General features: G+C 44.2%; 1 protein-coding gene across 2 annotated transcripts in view; it reads left to right on the top strand.

The window, feature by feature from the left end:
* scube3 (signal peptide, CUB domain, EGF-like 3) overlaps positions 1-12,664 on the top strand; it is a 68,620-nt gene that overhangs the window by 20,696 nt on the left and 35,260 nt on the right. For both annotated transcript variants that reach the window (XM_079176495.1, XM_079176494.1), the window contains exon 4: positions 8,316-8,450. In XM_079176495.1, coding sequence (XP_079032621.1) covers positions 8,316-8,450 — 135 coding nt within the window. The remainder of the gene's footprint in view (positions 1-8,315; positions 8,451-12,664) is intronic.

The raw sequence follows: 12,664 nt of genomic DNA, 5'->3' as shown, positions 1-12,664 counted from the left end.
TGACGAAAAGTGGTGAATATATGAAGAGCTTGACCCTGAGCTGAGAGCTCCGAGTGAGCCGTCAGCCAGCCGTACTTTCCCATGGTTTAATATTTCACCAGTGTGTCATTCATATGAACCTGTCAGAGAACGTATTACGCTTAAATGGTTATGAAATGAAAGGGGGAAAAAAAACTCATCTTCCTGCTGCTGGGAGCTGCTAAACATAGACCCCCCCCCCCCACACACTCTCCCCATGCCATCTTTCTGTCTTGTTGCTTCTCCCCCATTCACCCACCCTACATTCCTTTGTTTTGTTGTGAAAGTCAGACCCCGCTGCTCCTCCAGAAATCACCTCTCTCGCTAACAACCTCCGCATTCACTGATACTTGATATTGAAAGCCGGCTAACCCTCATAGCTGCTGGGAGCTGTTTTTGTAGAAGAAAGCAACCCGGCGACTTGCTACAGCGGATTTCGCATCGAGGTGAAGTGATGACAGAAAAACTTAGCGGCACTTAACGGTGATTCACTGGGAAGGCGCTTTTTACATGTGGGCACACGAGGCAACGGACTCGTATCAGTTTACTGGATGGACTGCATTCAATGCTGGGATTAAAGTGGAATGGAACAAAAACTCACATCTTTTAGATCGATAATAAACCTGCACTGACTTGTTGATGCTCTCGTGTCTCAGTTTCTCTCTTTCTCTCACTCTTACTGTATTTGTCTCCTTTGTCTCTGTGCGTCTTCCTCGCTCATGCACTTGTATCTCGGGGTATAAAGCGGGGCTATTTTCCAAGCCATTTAGCAACGGCGTCGAGTTGTGCGTGGATCATTTGCTCTGCCGTGGATCAGCTCCTGCCTTGCGTGCAGCTGTGTGATTGCAATGTATGGTTGTGTGGCTGCTGCTGTTCCATCCAACAGAGTTGCATCCATTGATAACTTTGATATACATTTTTATAGTGAAACACACAATCAAACAGGAGAGAGCTTTCTTCTTTTCTCCTGTTTTCTTTTTTCCTGCAGACCTGTACACAAGGCGCAGAGACCTCTTGGTTGAGATCTGACTCAGAAATTCCCTCATAATCCTGTGAAGACATCGATCAAATTAATTATTAAATGAGTGGAAGTTTTTTTTTTAATCGAAGCATGGCTTAGCTGTCAAGTACAAATCCAACTCTTGCCTTGAGACCTGAAAGGACTCTAAAGACATCTTTTCTCAAGAATTTAACTCCTTCTAATGCCTCCGCTCTGCTCTGCTAAAGGAAATAATCCTCTGCACAAACACAAGAGAGGAGAGGAAGAGGTATAGCCGAGGTTTCATGTTTAAGGCCCCAGCTTCCTCTTCCAGGTTTAAGCTCCTTTCGGCCCCTGAGAAAAGATTAGTCCCCTTGGCCCTGGAGAGGAGAGCCTAAGCAGCTGGTTCCCAGACGAGGTCAGACCCTCAGAACCCTTATAGACCAGATGTGCCCGAGGCTGCAGAGGAGGAGACGTTCACCTGATCCTCAGAAGTTCAGTTTACAGATCTTTCAGGTGCTTCTCTTTGGATTCACCCAATGTTGTTTCTCTAAAAAAAAAGCTCAAGTGATTTTGTCTTATTTCAGCTGCTTTTCTTGGTTACATCGCCGCATAAACTCTCGGTAGTGTCCATAACGGCCACTTCAGCTCTCAGCTTTTCTTTAGCCAGTAGGTAGGTGTGTGTGTGTGTGTGTGTGTGTGTGTGTGTGTGTGTGTGTGTGTGTGTGTGTGTGTGTGTGTGTGTGTGTGTGTGTGTGACTGTCAGCTCAGGGACTCGAGTTAGGCCAATGCACGCTCATCCCTGTCGATGTCTTCTTTGTTTGCCTGCTGCGGCGCGTGCCACACGGCAGCTTGTAATTGGATGTGTTGGCAGCATAATGACATTGGGCGGTGGCAGAAGGCGGCGGAGCGTGAAGCAGAACGCTGCCTAGTGCGCCTCACCCGGGATGCTCTGTTTTTTTTTTTTCCCGAGGTCTCCTCTGACTGCCCTAAATCCCACAAAGATGTCAGGGAGTCAGCAAGGTGGAAGCAATGCAATATCACAGCACACTGCTCCTGTCTGTGCGGAGTGAGATGTCACTCACTATATAATTTACCTCACAGGGAGCCATTGTACCCTCTCAAATCACACTGGAGAGAGGAAGTGGAGCATATCAGAACTTGATTACATCTTTTATAAATGTCACGACTATTATCTCGCAGAGGTAAGAGAGGGATGCTATTTAATCACCACACCTCTTTCATGGCGAGGCTGTAAAGGATTTTTAGAGTCTTAGGAAAAACAGAGGAATCAATGTTAATTTAATCCAAAACACACATCCTCTTTAGAATGAAAACCAGATGCAGGAAGGCTATTAGCTCCCCACTGTAGCACCACCGTCCCCACATTTATGACCTATGCGTTTTGGTTGAGGTCCTACAGAAACCCAAATACCCTCTTATCATTGCTATTTTTCGTTAAACTCTCTCAAGTAGCTTAATATCGCAAGCATCTGCGCAAATACTCCGGCTCTCCACAAACCCCAAATCACAATGTTTCGCCTCGATGTGGAACTAAAAGACACAAGTGAAGATGTTTTCTTACGCTGCCCATAAAGTGGAAATGCCACAATCGCATGCAGCGAGTGAGTGTGACTCACTGGGAGGAATACAAGCAGGATGAATGAAATAGACAGATGTTTGACAGAGAGCCACCGTGCTGTGAAGGCTGCGCTTTCATCATTACATGTTTACTCATATTCATCATGCGTCGTACATGTAGCCCCCCCATGTTGCCCAGAGAACAGATTTTTTGGGGGTCTCTGATTTCTATTGACCAACCCTGATTTGGTTTGTATTGATTCAGTAGTGCTCAATTCCCTGTGCAATCTATAGGGAAATGAATGCCCTTTTGCTTTAACCTTCCCCAAAGACGTAACATGATCTATAACTCAAAAGTCATTACGGCTTTGAAATGGGCTTTTGGAGAATAGCGGTTCACGGTTCACGTCAATTAACACTGTTTGGTGTTTTGCTAATGGCTTGCTAATTGTATTGTGACGCTGTTTTTTTAAAAGATTCTTTTTGAGAATGTCCCTCAATCTTTTTTTGACAGAAAAGCTTAATCTGTCATCTGTCATCCACCACAAAGTCTCTTGAGTCCCCGCCTGGCCGAGCCCGTATCCCCGCTCTTGTAATCCTCTGGGATCACGTTGCAAGGTTGACTAATCAAACAGGAGGTTTCAGAGTGATGTATTATTGACCAGGTCCTGATGGGGGAAAAAGTAGTCATCAAAGAGCGTCACGCTGATTTGCCCCACAGCGCTCGCTGCGCTCTTAAACGCATTCCTTTTTAACTGCGTTGGCCACTCTTCGGAGGCGGCGATGAGAACGTCCTCACTCTTCACTTGTGCAGAAAACATTTGATTCTAGTCGCTTTTTTTAACCGCCACCGTTAACTCCCGGATATGTGGGATTGAGTCAGGGAAGTGATGATCTGGTTAACCCGGCTCCCATCATACCCAGAGGAGTTCAGGAGAGTAGAGACACTTCTTGGGCTTAGCACTAACCCTGCTCACTTCCCCCGCTGTCTCCCCAGTTAGCAGTCACTTTGATTGTTGTGACATGCGCGGATCGAGTTTGGACAAGAGAGTCTCTCCACAGTTCAGAGGAGAGGAGCCGGAGTGATGAGTTAAAGGACGGATTTGAGATTGGTGCATTAGCCAGCTCCTGAAGAGTGTATCAACACACACACACACTCTCTCTCTCTCTCTCTTCTCTCAGGATTGTTCGGTCCCATCCACCATGAAATGAACAATTCCAGCTGAGCCCACTGGCAGGGCTTTGGGGGAAACTCAAGCCTGAGATTGGGCTTAGGGATGTTGCAGACTGGGAGCCGTCAGCGCGGGGCCTCTCGTCTCCTTGGCATAAGGCTCTCCACCCAAACACTTATCCTGGGGTTTTGTTTTTAAAATACTTCCAGACTTGTTTTGGATGAACGTAGAAATGCCTTTTAGCATGATCTTAGCTCCCAGTTTTCTTTTTCTTTTTTTTTTCATTTAGGAAAGAACTCAGTGAGAGATTGGACGTGGAATCTAAGCATGCTCTTATTTACCAAAATGGTTACCTGGGAGACGGGCCCAAAGTCCAAAAAGTCTGAGTTCAATCAAAGCTGAGTTTTTGTTTATATATTGGCATAAAACGCATCCCTACCTGCTGATTCAAGAATAAAATACTACAGTAAACAGAGATTTAAATCATGTTTACATAGCAGATGTGAGTCAGTTGTATTAAACGCACACTGGGTCCGTCAGACAGAAAGCGCTGGAACTAATAAATTGTTCAAAGCTAAATACTCCCGAGTGTCCTAATGAATCAACTTCCAGTTTGAAATACTCTTCTTTGATTTAAGTGAGCGTGTGTTCTGCAGATGAAAGATCAGGACTTCCTGCAACATATCAATTCATGCAACCTCAGCAGACGTGTGTCAGAGTGAGGCTGGGTGTTTGTTAACACAAAGCCACTTCCAGCGTCTGTGAACTCAGTTGCCCCCCCCCCCCGGGTTCAAACCTGGCGCCTTTGCTCGCTGCTCATGCAAGTCGGGGTTGAAGAAATGCGCCGTGTCATTGAACTCTCGGAAGCGACCGAGAAAAAGAGGAAATCGTGTAATCCTGTTTTAAAATAAGAGAGGATCTTGTTTTAATTGGAGCTGGCTGTGTATGCGCCACTCCTTCCGCACTGACACTGAGTCAAGCCACGCTGGTGCCTGTTCATCTACCAGAGCAACATGGTCGCCTCCTGCAGTCCACCAGCTGTTTTGCTGCCTGCCGCTGCACATGGCTCCGATTTTCTGCCTTATTAAAGAGTGTGTGCCTGTAAACGAAATGCCCAAAGAGGCCAGTGTCCGTCCACTCACCTCCTTGTCTCTGGTCTGTCTGGACCACAGAGACAGTTCCGTCTGATCCAGGCAGAAGCCGAGCAGTGGGATGGATGCATGGACAGCTTTGATGACAGACAGCGGTAGTTCCCCCCCCCCCCCCCTCTGGGTCAGCATTAAATGCCCCTAAAGTTGCTGAATCTTATAAAATATGTGAGCAAAAGAGTGTTTCTCCAAAATAAGGGTTCAGGAGTTTCGGTAAGGCAACCACCATGTTTACATGACTCTAAAGCTTTGCGCAAGGCCAAATGTTATATATACAGTCAAGGCTATCTGAGAAACCAGCGGACATGGCCTCCGCAAACACAACCAATCTCTTAATCTCTCTCCGTTTGAACCTTCCTTTTCCCTTTGACTCCTCGGATGAAGCAGGGATAGAACCGAGACGAGTCTCATTTTTCAGAAGTGAGGCAGCCCTTTTAACTTGATTAAGACGGGTTTTTTTCCGTTCTCTCGAGAGGATTTAAAAAGACCAAATAACATGAGCACTTCTCCTGGCCGTGCCAGAACCCCTTTCCGCTTGGAAATATTTGCTTTGGACGCCAGCCTCGCCCAGCACACAACATAGGCAATTATGGGAGCTATTTAAACAGGAGAGATCTTCTGACAGGCGACGCCTCATTTGGAGGGATGAAGGAATCAGGAAATGAAACCTTCATTGATGCGCTGTAGGTATGGAAAGAGAATTCCCCCAGGCCCTCTTGAGGCCGGTTGCATTTCTCATGGGCATTTTTATGCATGCGCCGAGTTCTGTTGTATTTGTGTAGCCTTTTACATGTTTGAATGTTTGGTGTGTGTGTGTGAGAGAGAGAGAGAGAGAGAGAGAGACTTGTATGTGTGTGTTAGGATGTTTTCTCGTGGAGTTTGGCTTTTTTGGTGCCTGCTACAGTTTATCTGTAAAGGTGCAGCTGTGGGTGTTTGGCAGCTTTCGTCAGCTCAAAGGTCTTCTCTCTGTTGCTGCCACTTTCATGATGGGGAGATGAGGCCATGCGGCCAACACCGAGGCAGCCCCACAGTTGAATGAAAGCCCGTCCAACTGTTTTCTAAACTCTCCTTCTTTTACTCTGATATAAAGTCTAACCGTTTGGCTTTACTGATTTTATTTAATTTTTCTACGAGTGCACCGCTTCACCTGGCTGCAGAGCGATGCTTTTCCCAGCAACCTCAACTGACACGACACATAGTTTTCAGAGGAAGGAGACAGTGTTGCCGATGGAATGTGAGAACAGGACAGCAGACTTTGCAAGTCGGCGAAGGTCATGAGTGCTACCTGCCTCTGACCTACTTAACAACCCCAAAGATTTCTGCCTTGCCAGGTGCCACTTTGTGAGCACAGTCTGTCTGTGTTTATGCATTTGGTGAATCCTCATGTCCCTTCGTTTCTATGTGGGGGGAAAAAAGAAAGAAAGAAGAGGACGGAGTGAAGTTTAATTTCAATCTCTGCCGGGCTGAGAATTCCCCAGAAAGGAAACTTAATCTAGACGCCTTCTCAGACTGGACAAATAGACAGTAAATTAGTTTCGCATGACGGTTTATTAAAAGAAAACCTTGTGTATACAGCAGATTATTGATGCATCGAGCAGAGGGATGGATAATGTTCCAGTGTGGTGGGTAGTGAGGGACAGAGCCCGGGTCTCCGGGGGAAGAGTCACCTCCAGAGCCAGAGCACAGTCACGCACAGGGGGAGGCCCGGGGCCGCTAAGCTCTGCAGCACGGCAGACAAACAAAAGCATTAAAAAAAGATGACATCGTGCAAGAGCTTTCATGTTGAAAATAAGCAAATATATCAAAAGACTTCTAGATGTTCCACCGCTGTTCATTTGTTTGTTTTGTTGAGTCACACAATGAGTTGGCGACTAGTTTCGTGCCATTAGGAGAGAACAGCTGGAAGTGCACATTTCATTATCGGTGGAAATGGAGTCAGCAACTCTCGTTTGTGGTCAGTTTCCCCTTTCTTGCCCTGTGGCAGGACGAGGCCTCTGGCGACACCTTTGTAAATGCTCTGCCTTTGTATGCACTTGAGGAGGGTTCACATGGTTGCTTGTTACCCCCCCCCCCCCCCCCCCCCCCCCCTCGTGTCTCATACTCTCTCCTCTTTCCAGTTCTACTTTTCCTCTCCCTCCTTCTTCCTCCCCCACCTCCTTCCTCCCTCTCCCTGCATTCCTCCCGTCATGGGGCTGACAGACACTCGTCATCAACAGGTACTCTGGCCCAGGTGGATCAGGTTTCCCACTTGCCTGGAGATTATGCTGCATGTGCATTTTTACGGCTTAGTGCTGCACAGTTGGAGGTTTTCAGTGCAACTCAGTGTGCTGCCATGTCAGATAACCATTAAGATAGACACGGCCTCCTCAAACAGCTTAAGATCTGGCTCCTCATAATATCTAAAACACTTCTTTTTGTGCCTTGTGTTTTCCTTTTGTATGACATTTCACTCAGAGCACAACCTCTGTGGTTATTGTTTGATTTGTTTGAAGTGAATCATTTCTAAATCATTATTTAAAACACTTTAAATGAAAAACAAATGTATTCTAGGTGGGAAGAAGAAGCTTTTTTTTTTTTTTTACTTGAATGTTTTCAGTCAAATTGTAATACAGTATTTATTTTTCTTTATCAAACACAGTCTGGTTTCATGAATTGTGTCATCATATTCAGTGATGGATTGTTACCAAGTACATTTACTCAAATATTACAATATTTGAGGTAGTGAGGTATTTGAGTATTTCCTTCCTATTATACTGTGCGTGTTCTTCTACTCCACTACATTTCAGACAGAAATATATATATATATATATATATATATATATTTTAGTCTACTCCATTTACTTGAGAGATTTGCTTACTAATTATTTGAAAGATTAGGATTTAACATACGAAACATAAAATGAACATATGAAATAAAATATTCTGCACTTTTACAGATGAACCTACCCAACATTTTATAAAGTAGTTAAAACTTGCTCTTCTTTAACCAACTACAACCGTATAATTCTGCTGACACATTATTGCACCACTTATAATAAACAAATAATATAAGATATAATAGTATAATACTCATTCATGGGCCATTTTTTGTACTTTTACTTTTGATACTTTAAGTTCATTTTGTTGATGATACATACGTCCTCTTAAGTGACAGTTCAATGCCTTTAACTTGTAACAAAGTATTTTTATACTGCTTTAAAAAGTACTGTTGGTTCAGAGAAGATCTTTCATAAACAATTACTTTTGCTCTATGTATCGCATGTATTTGTTCCTACCGTCTTACCGTTTGTCATTTCGAGTTACTTGTCCATTTAACGGGTTATGATTTGATCCCAGACGACCTTCCTGGCAAACGGTAATCTGTGTCGTATTTGTTCTGTCTCATTAATTTTGTTTTGTGCGTCTGTCTCCTGGCAGATGTGGATGAGTGCTCAGAAGGCAACGGTGGATGCCAACAGATTTGTGTCAACATGATGGGCAGCTACGAGTGCCGCTGCAGAGAAGGATTCCTCCTGAGTGACAACCAGCATACCTGTATCCAAAGGCCTAAAGGTTAATCTCACACACACACACACACACACACATGGAAATAGCAGGACACGTATGTTGTTCAGTGATGAAACATTTGATTCAAAGTTGGATTCTACCGTATGTTTGGAAAGCTCATTATTTTAAGGAACATTTGGACGATGATGCAGTTGAATCATTACGTAACATGCAAACGTTCAGTACCAGGCGTTTTCAGACTATGCGATGAGTTTGTGCAGATTTAAGCTGCGAATGGGATCGGCCTGTACAGGGCCCAATGAAAGGTGAGCAATGGTAGGTGTCTCCAGTATGAGGGGGGAAAGAAAAAAAGAAGAAGAAAGGGAATAAATCTCTTTTTGTTTTTCTCCCACCCTTTCAAATTGAACCAATCTAGTGCTTGGCAGCATTTTAAGGTAGCGGCGGTGTGAGAGTGGCCTTCGGGGGACTGTGTGCAGAGAAAACAATTAAAGGTGTAGCCTGGGGCAGACACACCTCTTGTTTATGGAGCATTCCTGTGGGATGGAGACGTGACAGGAGAAGAGAAGGTACAGAGCCAACCTGCTCTGAGGCTTACTCAACAGACAGCAGGCGCACTGTGGATATGCACACATTCATAACGTCACAGCTGTATGTAAAGCAAAGCAAAGCGAAGCAAGCTGTCAGGAAAATATTCTCTATTTATCTATTATGCATATTGTCTTGTAGCAGACAATGTAGAATTTCAAAAGTCTGTGAAACAACAGCACAGAGGTTGTCGTCTGTTACAGATGGGGTTCGGTATCTTGCCCGAGGACACTTCGGGGATCGAAGATATCTGATTAGAGACCGCTCGGCTGTTGCCGTACGTTTTGCTAAATTGAATGGCTCGAGCATTTTTCACAAAACCTGGAGTCCTTTCCATTCATACATACATACAAACTAAAAGCCAACCTACAATGCTTTCAAACAATGATACTACTACAGTGTACTTTTCCAATGTCTGAGCTGAGAGCCGGCATTGCTAGGAGACGGACTGTCAATGTCTGCGGCGAGCTACTGTCTGGAGCGTGTTAGTGTCGATGAAATATGATACAAAACGTTATTTCCCCTTTTTTTGAACGGGGTCTGCCCACTTTTTCCCGACAGCCCATTATTCTGAAACCCTAATAGTCTGAAATAATGTTGCACTTCACCGAAAGCCTCTTTTGTTCCCAATAGACCGGTAGAATATATTGTTATAACATATTAAAATCATTTTTCTCAATTTGACCATATGGCTATATGTCATAGTCTAACAATAGCAGGCTGAGTGTGCTGAAAAAAAACAGCGAATCAATTTGTGGATTTGGAGAATCGTGACATCCGTACTAATTATTATACAGACTTTAATTAAAAGCAGAGATATTTTGTTCCTGGAGATTTAGATAATTAGGACTTTCACTCACAAAATAAAAATATAATTGGTCATGTTCTGTGTCGTGCTGTTGCTTTTCTTCTTGTTTGTTTCACTGTACATGTTGCACAGCGTTGTCTGCTTCTGTTCTTTGTTTCTCCATTGATCAGAGCAGCAACATCAGAGGAAATAAACAGCTGTTATCACTATGACAGAAAGGCATTTATTCAAGGAGTAATTATTCAGCTGTCCACAGAATCCTCGGCGTGTTCCTCGGTGTTGTAGGTCTTTTGCTTCCTGGGGGTTTGCAGCACTTGCCATTCACAAAGCCCTGACAGCGTGTTCATCAGGCTCCGAGTGTCTCTGCCCTCCTCTATTGTATGATAACTGCTCGTGCTGGGAGTCATTAGACTGTGATGAACCTAAGTCCCCTGGATGGTGAGCCGAGGATCTTGGAAGTCTGCTTTATGAGATCAGTCTGGCCTTGAACTGTCAATGTTTGCATTTCATAAACGCAGTGTTATTTGAGTGGAGTGAAAAGCTGGTTCTTGTGTTTCAAAGCACTAACTGCTATATCTGTCAGAGGCAGACTGTGAGCACCGGTCCAGTCTCTCCAATCCCCCCCCCCCCCCCGTCTCTCTTTCACTTCCTCTGTCTTTTCTTTCTTGATAAATGCCCTCAGTTCCTGTTAATCTCCCATTTCCATATTAAATTTGTCTTTATTGCCTCCAGATGAGACCCATTTGGAGCGAGAGATTAAAGCTGCCATAAATCTTCAAACTTCCTTCACTCAGCCGCTCTGTCATTGTTTCATTATTTTTTTGAAAGACTAACGGACAGAACAACTGCTCATCTGCTTATTATTACTGCTCTTATGAGTGTGTGTGTCTGAGGGAAAATGGAAGCAGTGAGGAAGTGACTCGCCGAGTTATTGGACAATAACCTTGCAGAATTGCTGCAAATATCACTTTCCTTGCTTACTGAAAAAAGAACATGTTCAAGTGGCTCAGAGAGAGAGGGGGGGGGGGGGGGGTCATTGAGAAAATTAAAACTGATGTAATCTTCCAGCCAAGTCGCTTCAAATGCAACCCTCCATCCATTCTGCAAAGGCCCCTCTTAAAGAGCAACGCCTGGAGTGCAGTTTGCTCATGAGCATTATTGTTCTCATTATAAAGACATCAGCTTTCCATTTCTTTCATTAATGGTTCAGGTGTTCCCTGGGCAACTTCTGCAAGTCTTTCTGGGGACAGCGGAGAGCATGGTCAGGGCAGTGTAGTGCTGGTAGGAAGCCCTTGTTAGCAGCGAGCCTGTGCCAATTAGGCAGCGGGGGTCTGCCAGCCTCTCTCAGCTAATGACAAGGCTACTGCTGGCCTGTCTCTTATTAGACCTGCCCCTGCCCCCCCCCCCCCCTGAGCAGAAATAACTCCGGCCAAATGAAGGCTCCATCGTCTAGCTGGCCAAAATGTAACAGTTCATTTATTCTCCCCAAACATTTCTCCCTGTCAAGAAATAAAGCCTTTGAAAGGCCAGCCAAGGTGCTCAGTGGTTGATAGGAATGACATTTAGGTCAAGAAGGGTTCCGCTGCTGTGCGTTTGATTTATTGTCTCTTTTTATATATGAGGATAACAGGGACGTACTCTGTGTGCGTCAGAGACGGGATCCAGCACATTGGAATTCTGGAAATTCAAGCTCAAGTCAACCCACACGTCCATCATTTTAGTCCTGTGCATCATCCGGTTGGGCAATTACCTGAAGTGTGCACTTATGGGCTGTTATGCAAGTCACATATTGTAACTTTTGTATTCAGTCCGATTGTCTTCAGCTCCGAAATACACCAAATATATATTATGTGATTTTGAAATTTGAATTTTCAGCTCTGCAGAATTGTTTGTGAGACAGAACAGCTGAACAAGTTGAACGAGCACAAGTTAAATGAAAAGAAGTTGAGTGCTCTGGATCAGACTTCCTGTCACACTGCCAATCACCACGGCATGAGAGTGGCTGGCTTTGTGTGGAAGGAAGGATACCGTCTATGTCTCGTATACAAAATGTTAAACAGAAAAGTGACAGACATTTAAAAAGAAACATCAGTAACTTTGAGTTAAGAGTGGGCCACTTCATGTTCAAATCATTCTTGCTAAAACATTTACTTATTTCATCATATTGGAAAGATTAATATAACACTTTCCTCCAATGTTTTTTTTCATCAGTCACCTGACTGGATACAAGCGTTGCTCTTTTTCTCTACAGTAGGCCTCGTCTTTCCAGGAAATGTTTACTTTGTCAAAGAAAACCTCTTCCTGTGTTTACAACTTTCATTAGCTTCCCTCTCTGCTCTCTCGTTTTCATTTAATACGGCTGGAGGCACATTCGGACGCTTTTTTGAAATGCCATTTTGATGCAGACCGTGGCACGTCCACTTCAGGATATGCGTTTTCTGTGCTGGCCAGAACTGCAGCAGCGCAAGGAATTTTCCAATAAATATGATCAAGTCCATAATAAATGTTTGCATCATATTCTCAGTTGGCTTTGCTCGTCGGCTGTCACATTCCTCCTGTATGAAATCAGACATGGAGTCATTGAACCCTGTTTTATTGGTGTTTTGCTACTATCGTAAACGAATAAACTAACTTACTTTCTTTGAAAGTAATGTCCATTGCAGCAGACTGTTTGCACATTTTCATTTCATGAAGTAATGCCCCCGTCAAGGGCCAATTTCCATCATTCCAATGATGCAATGTTTAATACTGAATTTGTATTCGCAAAAGGAAAAAGTACGGGTTGTTATGTATGCTCGTGTCTTGTGCTGCGTGGATGTCCCACTGTGCAGAAGCTGACAAGGTTCTTACATGTTCCCCATGTTGG

Source organism: Pholis gunnellus (genome assembly GCF_910591455.1).
Source record: "Pholis gunnellus genome assembly, chromosome: 2".
In the NCBI taxonomy this organism is placed as follows: domain Eukaryota; kingdom Metazoa; phylum Chordata; class Actinopteri; order Perciformes; family Pholidae; genus Pholis; species Pholis gunnellus.
Note: the sequence above shows the minus strand (reverse complement) of the source record. Positions and strands in the feature narration are given on the sequence as shown.